The 13124-nt window shown below is 35.2% G+C and overlaps 1 protein-coding gene across 3 annotated transcripts in view; it reads left to right on the forward strand.

The window, feature by feature from the left end:
- Positions 1–11293, forward strand: part of LOC139320510 (teneurin-3) — a 163824-nt gene extending 152531 nt beyond the window's left edge. For all 3 annotated transcript variants that reach the window (XM_070948858.1, XM_070948859.1, XM_070948860.1), the window contains 4 exons: positions 1410–1706; positions 3351–4962; positions 6622–6752; positions 9731–11293. In XM_070948858.1, the coding sequence (XP_070804959.1) occupies positions 1410–1706; positions 3351–4962; positions 6622–6752; positions 9731–10486 (2796 nt within the window). In that variant the 3' untranslated portion in view covers positions 10487–11293. The remainder of the gene's footprint in view (positions 1–1409; positions 1707–3350; positions 4963–6621; positions 6753–9730) is intronic.
- Positions 11294–13124: the final 1831 nt, after the last annotated feature.

Here is a 13124-nt window from a genome sequence, read left to right on the forward strand (position 1 = left end):
GGAAGGGAGCCGCTCCTGTTTTCACCCCCAGAAACAAATCCCTGGGGGGGTTACAGGGGCTCAACCTGTGCCCTGCTGTCTCTGCTCCTGCAATCTTCAAGATTTCGGAGTTTTCGAGCCGCTCCTCGTTCGCGGGGCGGCTCTACAGGCGGCGGGGCTGGCGGTCTTAGAAAATCACCGCCGTCGCCGAAGCTCGCAAACCGGAAGTCGATTAATTAATTAATTAATCAATTTTTCAATAGAATTCTGTTTTCTAAATACAGCGGATATAGGATTTTGACATAGTAAAACCTGACACTAAAATGAAAAATAGAACTACAAACTTAAAACAGACAGTAAAATTATGAAAAGAATGGAATATAACAGAATTGAAATTAAAATGCAACTCATCATTGTTCTATCTATATATTTTTTGTACAACTGAAAAGCATTACTTTTCATTGCTCCTTGTTTCAGTGGATTGCAGACATTATTCAACTTCCTGGTCCTAATGATATTTATTTGTAAATGTCTTCTGCTGTAGAATTTATCAATATTTAATAAGGGAGGGTTTTTTTTTAAAAAATGTAGCATTTGGCTAGATAATTCTACAGTCCTTGGCTATTAGGTCAAAATATCAAAATTCGTTTTTATTTATGAAAGTCAGAATAATGTATTATTTGTTTTAAGAATATTACTTTTCTCAAAGTTTAAATATTTTTTCTGGCTTCAAACAATGTAGCTCAGATGATCCATTAGTCAGAGAAATTCTTTCTGAAAATTCTTCATATTATATTATATGTATAATATAATATGTCAACATTCCATAAAACCCCCAACTCCCAGTAAAGATGCGGAAGCAGGCATTTTCCAAAGTTCCTTATAATATACCTTATAAAATTAGAAAGTAACGAACATTCAAATTTTCTTGCCTATAAAATAAGCTAATTTTATTATTGTGAACGACCTGCCAGTGTCTATTTTTGATGATCTATTTGAAAAGCAGTTCTTATATTTCACCAACATATTTGCTGGCCTTTTATTTTTATTTTTCATTATTATAGTGATAATTCTGCTATATCTTCATAATTTCCTCTGTAAATCTTGTTAAGTATTATAAAAGTTCTCAATGTATATATTGTTGAATTATATTAACATTTAACTAAATTCTATCAGCATTAATTGAAAACATTTTGAATAAAATGTCAGTGCATCTTTATTTAATGAAACCTTTTAAAATGGCAACCTAATCCCTGGCTATTATACTAAGAAGCTGCTAAATTAGTTTACTGACAAAGAAAATCAATCATTGTAAATGATCTTTAAACAATGGTATTCAAACAGTGGCTGATTCTATAAAGAAATAATAAGCAGCTCAATGCCCCTCCCCCCACATTATTTATTTTGTTGTCTTGTTTGTTTCATAAAAGGTTAATGGTAGGAACCTCCTTTCAGTTGACTTTGATCGGACTTCAAAGACAGAGAAGATTTATGATGATCACCGTAAATTTCTACTGAGAATCGCCTATGATACTTCAGGACATCCAACTCTCTGGTTCCCAAGCAGCAAGCTTATGGCTGTCAATGTTACCTATTCATCTACAGGTCAAATTGGTAGCATCCAACGAGGCACCACTAGTGAAAAAGTCGATTATGATGGACAGGGAAGGATTGTATCTAGAGTATTTGCTGATGGTAAAACATGGAGTTACACATATCTTGAAAAGGTACTCAACTATTAGATGGAATGTTGGTTTGCAGTTCTATTAAACAATCATTTCTGCATAAAACGTTAAAAATGATTGCTGCATGATATTTGCAGTTTTAGACAGAGAAGGGATATCCGTGTGTGTGTGCACGCACTTTCCTCCAAGCTCTTGCAGTAACACGTATGATTTTTATAGTTCATTCCCCTGCAAAGTCATTACTCAGCTGAACATTACTGTTCAACCGAGTAATGAACAGTAAATATTGATCCTACTCATCCAGTAAACTTTCTAACTTTGTGGTCATTTGAACCCTGATCTCTTCAATCCTAGCCCACATCTTCACTGTTGCACTGTGTTTAAGGAAAATCCATCCTAGAAAACTGATTGAGATATACAGTATGTAAGATAAATTTGATTTCCTGGAATTTACTAGCTTGTTGCCTGTGGATACAATTTCATGGAATTTATTTATGTCATTGAAATCATGGGGAATGATTATACATTTCTAGGATTTCAATGAGATTGAAGCACATTTAGGTGGCAAGCAGAGTCAATTTATTTGGAGATACTCTTTATAAGCAGTCATGTTAACCTAACACTTTTCTAAATGATTGTTTATTTAATATTATATTTTTTTCAAATGAAGTTACCCTTAAGAATGTCTGTTAACACAAATAAAAACAGCTGTAGCTTTTCCAGGCTAAATCTGAATCTAAAAACATTTTCCAAACTTTTTTTTTATTTTGTACCAAGAAAGAACAGTATCAAGTCAAACTTATGAAAGAGTTCTAAACTGCAGCATAAATGTAATGATTTAAACAATGATTTTTCTTTGTGTATATGTGCTTCTCTCTTTGTCTCTTATACATACATATACATATACACAAACACTAATGTGTTTTCCTCACATTTGTCCAGCAAAGTCCAAAATGAAATATGGTATTAAACCAGTGCTGCATACCAATAGCATAGCAATACTGAACAAAGCATAAGAAGTCTTTTATCATTATTTAATTTGATGTCCTTTAGTGGGACAGAGCAGAATTTGCCTTAGGTGGAAACAGCTACCGACAGTGACAGATGCTGAGAGTTTTATACATCTTCATGTGAGTAATATAAAATAACAGTGGTAGTGATGTGTAATGCCAAAGCTTTACAAAAGGAATCATTTGGTGACTAATTAACTCTGCAAAATTTGATGTAAATAACAAGCCAATTGCTTCACCCATCTGACAAATAGATATAAAAGAGGAGGTTCAGGGATCTTCAGGCTAGTAAAATTCTCAGTAAATTATCTCTAATTACAGGAGTAAAATTGTCTCCTCCATATGTTGTTCCCTTCTTGAGTTGCTGGCTTAAGACAGCCTCACTTTTGTTGGTATTAAACATGACTTATCCCAGTCCATTGACAATCTGCTGTTTGGCACTGAGTACTTGATAAAAGGATGACTCAGTCACAACAAGAACACATTAGGAATCTGGAGTGACTCATTATAGATCCTCTTACAATTAAGTATCCAAATGAATTAGGCAATTACCAATATGTAAGGTCAAGAATTACTCAATTTGAATAATGATGATTTAGTAAAAAAAAAAAAAAAAACAGTGTTGCTAGTCTATCAATAGTTTTGGCACTTGATTAAACTCTGTTTTCTTTTTCAGTCAATGGTTCTCTTACTGCATAGCCAACGGCAGTATATCTTTGAATATGACTTACTGGATCGGCTTTCTGCAATAACCATGCCCAGTGTAGCTCGCCATACTATGCAGACTATCCGTTCTATTGGCTACTATCGGAACATCTATAATCCTCCAGAAAGCAATGCCTCTGTCATCATGGACTACAATGAAGAAGGACAGTTGTTACAAACTGCTTTCTTGGGCACAAGCCGGAGAGTCTTGTTCAAATATCGAAGGCAGACCAGGCTTTCTGAAATTCTATATGATAGCACAAGAGTGAGTTTTACTTATGATGAGACAGCAGGAGTTCTGAAAACAGTAAACCTCCAGAGTGATGGCTTTATTTGCACCATTAGATACAGGCAAATTGGTCCATTGATTGACAGGCAGATTTTCCGCTTTAGTGAAGATGGAATGGTAAATGCCCGATTTGACTACAGCTATGACAATAGCTTCAGAGTGACTAGCATGCAAGGTGTTATCAATGAAACTCCATTGCCTATTGATCTCTACCAGTTTGATGACATATCTGGAAAAGTTGAGCAGTTTGGAAAATTTGGGGTTATTTATTATGATATTAATCAGATAATTTCAACAGCTGTAATGACTTACACAAAACACTTTGATGCTCATGGTCGCATAAAGGAAATTCAGTACGAAATATTCCGTTCACTTATGTACTGGATTACAATTCAGTATGACAACATGGGCCGAGTAACTAAAAGAGAAATTAAAATAGGCCCATTTGCTAACACTACCAAGTATGGTTATGAATATGATGTTGATGGCCAGCTACAGACAGTTTACCTTAATGAGAAAATAATGTGGCGCTACAACTACGATTTGAATGGCAATCTCCACTTGTTGAATCCAAGTAATAGTGCTCGATTGACACCACTGCGATATGATCTAAGGGACAGAATCACTCGACTTGGTGATGTTCAATACCGGTTAGATGAAGATGGATTCCTGCGACAGAGGGGCACTGAGATATTTGAATACAGTTCAAAGGGCCTCCTTACCAGAGTTTATAGCAAAGGCAGTGGATGGACAGTGATATATCGTTACGATGGACTTGGAAGACGTGTTTCCAGTAAAACCAGCCTGGGACAGCATCTTCAATTTTTTTATGCAGATCTCACATATCCAACAAGAATAACTCATGTGTATAATCACTCAAGCTCTGAAATCACCTCTCTCTATTATGACTTGCAAGGACATTTATTTGCCATGGAGATTAGCAGTGGAGATGAGTTTTACATCGCCTCAGACAACACTGGAACCCCGCTGGCTGTTTTCAGTAGTAATGGTCTAATGCTGAAGCAGATTCAATATACTGCCTATGGCGAAATCTATTTTGATTCTAACCTTGATTTCCAGTTGGTGATAGGATTCCATGGAGGTCTTTATGACCCACTAACCAAACTAATTCATTTTGGTCAAAGAGATTATGACATACTGGCAGGCCGTTGGACTACACCTGATATTGAAATTTGGAAAAAAATAGGGAAAGATCCAGCTCCTTTTAACCTGTACATGTTTAGAAATAACAATCCAGCCAGCCGAATACATGATGTGAAAGATTATATCACAGGTAAATATTTACATTTAATAAAGTACAATTTTCTATTGTTTTTATTAAATTACATTACACATGTATATCACCTTGGAATTATAGCATCTGATATATAAAAGTATAGGAATATACCTTGTTAAGGTAAAAATGTATATGCATTCTACCTTGCTTCATATAAATGAGAAGTATACATAGTTGGGTAAAATAAGTATATCATTTTTCTTAATTAGATCTATCTGAGATCTTGTGTCTATAGAAAGTAGTCAGGATGGTGTCTTTTTTTCCCAGCCAATGATAGATTTAGTGACTTAATAGACAATAAGACTTATCAAAAAATCCTCATAATAGGCCTTGTTCCCTGTCTCTATAGAATATTTTATCTCTTAGAGGATTCAAAAGAAAATGGGGTTTTGATCTTTCCATTTGACTGAATGGTTACTATGGCAACAGTTTATAAGTCTGCAAATTTATTGTATATTATGAGTGCTATTTTGCCAGATGGCCAATATATCTAGGAAACATACTAGGATTTTTTGCTTGCATGGTAACACCTTAGATCTTTAAAGGGAAAGTTTTCCGAGCAGTCATGTGTCAGTGGGAAAAATAATGTGCAAAACATTCCTTCTTGCTATTTATGGTTGTAGGTTTATCTGTAGTTTAAATAGTAATGCTTTTTGATTTACGTAGCTCTGCTATGTTTTCAAGTACTTCATAGAAAGGCCTTAAACTAAGAAATCTGGTATTTTAATGTTTAAGCATTTTTGTATCCAAAAACTTAATTCACAATATACTTTTGTTGATAAATATATATATTTGGACACCATTGTAGTCTTTTGTAATTTATTTTCTTTCAAAGAAATGGATACAAGTTCATTGTAAATCACTTGAAATATTAATGCCAGCTGCTCTCAGTATCTAAGAACTATGCTTCCCTTTTTCACAATGAATTATTTGCATAATTTATTTACCTAATTATAATGCACTTATATGATCCTACCATGTACTAGAGAGAATCATGTTATCTGTACATTCCTGCTTAATATATCTACATTGCAGTAACATTAGGGATAAGTCTCAGTTGCACTGTGGAATTACATAATTGGAACATAAGACCAAATATATTCCAAATTAGGATCTTTAAGATCTTATTAATTCACTAAAGAGGCTTTTTTTCTAAAAGATGTCCAAATATATATATATATATATATTTTTGCAATAGTCGTGATCATATATTCATAGCAGTATTCTTCCTCTACTGTTTCTTCTGTTCCTCGCAGTCTTGCAATAGTTGAATTATGGGATGTGAGGATCTAGTGCTTTCCCTATGTTTATTAAGTAGATAACTTTATCTGCATAAAGAAATTATGTGGATCACAAGGAATCGTCTATAATAGATCATAGATTATTGCTTCAGATTATTCTGGATTGTATAAATAGTGCATTTAAAAACTAGCTTCACTGCGTTCCTTTCCCTGGGTCATTGGTTGTATATAAATGAGGACAACTTTTAAACAAATAAACTACAGCCCTGCCATGGATTTTCTCTTCCAATTATATTTTAAAGCACAGAGCATTATCCAGCTCACCAACATTCATTCAAATGATGCTGTGCTAAATTCAGGCACATATTGAGGGACACGTGACGTTTTTCTAACTTACTTTATAATTGCTTTCTAGATGTTAACAGCTGGCTGGTGACATTTGGTTTTCATCTACACAATGCGATCCCAGGTTTCCCTGTGCCTAAATTTGATTTAACTGAACCCTCCTATGAACTTGTGAAGAGCCAGCAATGGGATGATGTACCGGTAAGAAAAAAAATAAGGAACATTAAACTGCAACAAAATATAATAAAAGATTCTATTAGAGTATTGAAAAATCCTCAGAGGCATACATTGAATATTTAAAAATTAAAACATTGTAGAGATGTTTCTTGATACACTTTTGTCCCAAACTATATAACAGATGTTAATTCTTTAGGGAATTTTTTTTCCAATAACTAAAGACTAGGCTTATATTTTAACATTTCCTAAACTGAAGTGAGAGGGAGGAAATGATTAATCAATAAATAATAGTATTTTAAAATCCTTTTTTTTTCCTTCAAATTATAATATTCCCAGTGGATGCTATAGAGATTGGATTGATAGCAGCATCCTGCCTCCAGGCTAAAAGTGAACAATGTAATAAAAAATAGAATGTGAAAGAAACAGAATAACAGGTGATATAAATTATGCATATTGTACAGCAGTACAATTTTACTTGTCTTTAATATTAACTGTGTTTTATATGTGAAGATAAAATATTGAATATAAAATCACCCCAGGTAAAATGTATTACATTATATGGAGTCCAAACTCAAACTCCTTGTTTTAAAAAATATATTGCCAAACAGAAGTATAAAACTAAATCATTTACAAAAATCTATGAAATGCAAAATAGAAAGTTCATATGTACCATTTAAGAAAAATAGCAATTATAAATTTTATTCAGAAATCAAAAATCCATTTACCCTCAAATTCTCAGTACCAGCACTAAATGACAAACATTAAATAGCTGTTAACCTTTCAGGTGTATTCCGAAGGATCTCTGTGACTTTCCAGGCTATTAAAATAGTCAAAATAATTTCATGTTATATAAATCCAGAAACATTGTGTTGATGCTTTTACAGAAGAAATCTTAGTCCTATCATTATAAAAATACGTATAATTTCTTTTCTCTGCATACAAAAACTAACATAAGTGATATGAAGGATTCACCCAGGGTCTTTTCCCAAAATGGATATTAAACCTTGGGATAAGATATCTGGTGCAATTGCTGCTGTCAATATTTATTTAATACATTTGAAGTTCTAATGTAAAAGTGTAGAGAAAACTGCAACTTGCTCCTATTATTTTTCTTACTCATAGCTCATTTCTTAATTTTGCAAGTTCTCTCAGATCTTATTCAAGATCAAATATAGGCAAAATGTGACAATGAGATCATTGAGGCCTTTTATTGATGGGGCCACGCCCCTCAGTGATCCAAGATGACTGTTTCCCTGTTGAAGAATGTAAAGGGACACAGTGCACAGTGTCGAGAGAATGAATGTTATTAACATAACAGTAAAAAGGAGAGATTAGGAAGGAATAAGTAGAAAATGAAGTCATAAAAGAGGATGCTAGAAAGGAAATAGAGAAGAAACTCACGTAGTATGTATCTGGATGCATCTTTAAAACCTCTGAAAGTCCACCAGCACTGAATGAAACTTTGGTAGCTTAAGTCCTCATAACAATTTAAAATTGAATTTCTATTGTGACGTGAATATCCAAAAACAAACCTTTTGTCCTAATGGTATATCTGAACCCTTACTGCTAAATCAAAAGCAAGGCAAAAGTTGTGAAATTAAAGATGTAGAACTTTTAAGCCAGTGGAGAAACTTATTTTACAGATCTAGCAGTTGAAAATGCAATGTATTACTGTGAGATAGATTAGGTAAAGAGAAGTAGTGGTCCAAAGCTACTACCACATCACATTGCACCCCAAGGGTATAGAAACTGCTCTCCTGTAGCGAAGTTGATCACAAGTTCCTGCATCTGGTACCTTTTATGTGTGAAGATACAAAATTCAGAGATTTCAGGGAGGAACTTACATTCCCTTTCTGGATGAAGTTATAGCACCGTGATGGTGAACCTATGGCACACATGTCAGAGGTGGCACACAGAGCCCTCTCTGTGGACACTCGCGCCGTCGCCAGCTGCTCTTCTGGTTTCTGGAGCGCACATGCATGCCGGCCAACTGATCTTCGTGTGTACCGGAAACCCGAAGACCAGCTGGCCAGAGCCCCAGAAACCCGAAGACCAACTGGTTTTCGGGTTTTTGGTGCTCCAGCACACATGAAGGCCAGCTGACACACCAGAAACCTGAAGACCAGCTTGCTGGCGGGCACATGCGCACTGGCTAGCTGATCTTCGAGATTCCAGGGCCTTTGGCATGTGTGAAGACCAGATGACCAGTGCGTATGCATGCGCCAGAAACCAGAAGACCAGGTGGCTGGCGCACTGGCCAGCTGGTCTTCTGGTTTCTAGGGTGCCGGGGCATATTCCAGTTTGGGCACTCAGTGCTGAAAAGGTTCGCCATCACTGTTAAAGCATATAAAATATGCCTGATAATAAATAGATTGTACCAAATATAATTGAACCAAATATATAAGCAAGCATAAAACTCTCATGGTAGACCTTCTTTCATTTTTGCAATGAAGAAATCACTAAAGGAAAGCGCTAGAAAATTACTTATAGGAATATAGGTAATAATTATTTTGGTAATTATTTACATAAGTATGCATCAAAGATGTCTTTGCTTTTAATTCTTTAGCAAATCAATTTATTATATGAATCTTCCTATCTGAACAATATTTTATCTTTCTACCATTTCATGGTGTATAAATTAACGTAATAAAGACTGATGTAAAAAACTAGTGAAACATAGCAAATCTCTTCAGTCAATGTTTCTAATTTTATTTTGATTGGTTAATGATCACAATAAGGAATAGTTTGAATAACTGAATTTTTCTTTGGAGTGATTCAGTGCTACTTTTTAAACTTCTTAATCAAAAATGGTAATAAATGTTGAAATATATCAAGCAACGTAGAACTTATAAAAGTGGAATCCAGTCTGTGAATTCAATTAGCTGCAGCAGTGTCATTGTGGCATATCATGTTGTCAGCTGCAGGCATCATGCCAATAAATGCTTGACTGTTGGAATTTATAGGCTTGTAAAAAAAAAAAATCTGTCTCTTCTTGTTTTCAGCCAATTTCTGGAGTGCAACAAGAAGTGGCAAGGGAAGCAAAGGCTTTCCTATCCCTAGGAAAGATGGCAGAAGTCCAGATCAGCAAACGCAGACCTGGTAGTGAGAAATCCTGGTTGTGGTTTGCAACTGTGAAATCTTTGATTGGAAAAGGAGTAATGCTTGCTGTCAATCAAGGCAAAGTACAGACCAATGTGCTTAACATTGCAAATGAGGATTGTATCAAAGTGGCAGCTGTTCTGAATAGTGCATACTACTTGGAAAACCTGCATTTCACTGTTGAGGGAAAGGACACGCATTATTTCATTAAAACCACTTCACCTGAGAGTGACCTGGGCACGTTGAGATTGACGAGTGGCCGGAAAGCACTGGAGAATGGCATCAATGTCACAGTTTCCCAGTCCACCACGGTAGTGAATGGCAGGACTCGTAGGTTTGCTGATGTTGAAATGCAGTACGGTGCACTGGCTCTTCATGTCCGCTATGGCATGACCCTTGATGAGGAGAAGGCACGGATATTAGAACAGGCTAGGCAAAGGGCTCTCTCCAATGCCTGGGCCAGAGAACAGCAACGAGTGAGAGATGGAGAAGAAGGGGCCAGGCTATGGACAGAAGGGGAAAAGAGGCAACTTTTGAGTGCTGGAAAAGTTCAAGGATATGATGGGTACTATGTACTCTCTGTTGAGCAATACCCCGAATTAGCTGACAGTGCTAACAATATACAGTTTCTTAGGCAAAGTGAGATTGGAAAGAGGTAACACATTGGTTGAGCTTGGCCTGCCAAAGAGACGGACCCTGTGCCAGTGTCTTCTAAGAAGGGAGACCAAATAGTTTGCTGCATTATTACTTGAGCCTAAATATACATCTTTGCTCAGATTTTTCTGTAGCACAATCTGAATGGACTCTACAACAAAGAGAGAGCCTTCCAGAAGAATGATAATATTAAAAAGAAAAACTGGAGTTGTGTTTTTTTCTGAATGACCTTAAAGGTGATCTGCTTTAAAGAATATGTTTACATATGCATATCGCTGCACTCAAGTTGGACTGAAAGTACTAAAAAAGAAAGATCTAAAGAGTTTCCAACTGGCTGAGTATTACAGTAACTAAGAAAGAAAGCGATAACAGTGTTTCCAAATATTACTAAATTGTTGACTTTTACTTACAAGAATTAGTCTTTTTTCCTCCTCCTCCTCCTCTTCCTTCTCACCCTTCCTCCTCCTCCTCTTCTCTCCTGCTCACTCCCTTTCTCTGCCTAGGATGTGGTATATAATCTCTGTTCACGTTAAGCGGAGGACAAGACTCTTTGTGTATGGACACCCCAATGGCTTTAACAGTGCTGCTTTTTGAAAGGACACTGGCACAAGCAATTTATTCTACAATCAAAATTTGGTAATGGATTTTACGGTGATCATGGGGTTTACCTTGGGGAAAATGGCAAATAGAATTCTTGTCACAGAGAAGCAAAGGAAGCTTGATTTTTTTGTAAATTATGTGAGACAAGTTGTTTATGGATTTTTATATGAATTACAATTTACTGTACATCAAATATTAGTCTCAGAGGAGTTAATTTATGTAAAGTGTTTAAAAAAGTTTATACTTAAATAAAATAATAAAAATATGCAGTGTGTGAATTTTTTAAAAGAATTGCACCTTTTATTATGTTATAGCTGTACAGTATTAAGAGGTATAATGTAGAGATATAACAGTGTAAAACAGTTGGATAGAAGTGTTAATATTTTTGTATTAACTTTAACATGGTGTGTTTTTCTCTTTGGATTACTTCTGAGAAAGGATGGAGAAATCACAGACTAGAAGGAAACGGAGTTGCCACTCTTTTTCCTCCCTCCCTCCCTCCCTCCCTCTCTCTCTCTCTCTCTTTGCTTGAGCCCTGGCAAGCATGGTTGCATCAGTCACTGCTAAAAGGAAGGAAGAACAATTCAGCAAGACTCATTTGTTACCATAAAAGACTTTTGTAGGCTGGACATGCCTTGTTCTCTTTCAGAGCTCAAGGTGTAATTATTCTTTTTACAGCTTTCTAATGTGTGGGGTTTTTTTTAAAAAAATATGGGATGTGAAGTGTTATGTCATAAAAGGAACATTTCCATACTTCTTTACACAGGAGTAAATTCCTTTGTGGGATTTATTTTTGATGAATAAATTTAGGGCTGGAAGCTCAGATATTTAGAGGGTTATGAAGGCAAGTTGATGCTGTTCTAAACATACAGAATTGGTTCTTACAATATGTTTAACTGAGTAAGCTGGAAGTTAATTATATAATGGAAATACTATATCTGGCCAACCATGTTGGAATTAATAAACATGGGGTAATTAGCTCTTTTGTCTTCTGAGGATTAAGCAACATCCTATAGAAGCCTCATAAAACTGGGTCTTTTTAGGTAGTTTCTATGGAAGTTTTCATAAATACATCCCTTAGACACAGGAGAGAATGAGAAACAAGCAAGTCCCATGCCGGCTGGTGAGAGAGCAATAACTGAGTTGCTTGTGTCTGGGAACTTGTGAGTCTTTTCGGTTTGTTTAGTTTTGGTTTGGTTCTCTGCATGTGTGAAAAAGACATACTCAATTCTCTTCTGGAAGAAAGAAAAGAATAGAATTCTATCTGGGGCGATGGAACAAAAAGAAAGTTATCCTATCAAGTAAAAAAAATTGAAAAAATCCAAGAAATTGATAATTTTAGGATATCTAATCAGCATTTATGGGTATCGTAATGTTTAAGACTTGCCTATAAAGACACGTGTTAGGACTTGAGATGTGCTGATAGAAGAATTTAATGTAAAGCGTGCATAATTTTCTTAAACCAGGTTATAGTATCAGATCTCTCCTGTTGAATACCTGAAAATATCAACCAAAAGGAATATTTCTGAATAGTTTCTAAATATATCTCCATCAATGATAAAATCCAGGATGGAACATAATTTTCATGCCAAATGCCAGCCTCACACAGTGTTGGTCCAGCACTTTCTTATTAACAAATCAATCAAAATACCTGTCTCAAGAAGTTTAACATACTTAAAAATTCTGTATTGACTACCTTTTCACTTTTTTCTAGTTAGTTTGTTAGTGCAGAAGTTCGTGTAAAAACTTGAAATGCTTAGCTTCCATTTAAAAAAACCCTTCAGGCGCAAAAAAATATTGGCAGTTTCTGGTAACCCTCTTATGGAAAAACACATTAAAACAATATTTTTATCCCCAATCCTTTTTTATAAGTATAATAATACAACTTAACTTGCAATTGAGCTGAATGTTGCATGATTTGAAAATACATTTAAACTTTTTATCGGTATTAGTATTGCATAATTTATATGTGGGAAGGAAAAAGGAAAATCTCAAAGGCCTAATTTCTCTCTTACATCCTTCGTACTATTTTCAGCAGCATAT

The sequence above is a fragment of the Pituophis catenifer genome, unplaced genomic scaffold (genome assembly GCF_029215685.1).
Source record: "Pituophis catenifer annectens isolate HBS135680 unplaced genomic scaffold, rPitCat1.0.hap2 SCAF_8, whole genome shotgun sequence".
In the NCBI taxonomy this organism is placed as follows: domain Eukaryota; kingdom Metazoa; phylum Chordata; class Lepidosauria; order Squamata; family Colubridae; genus Pituophis; species Pituophis catenifer.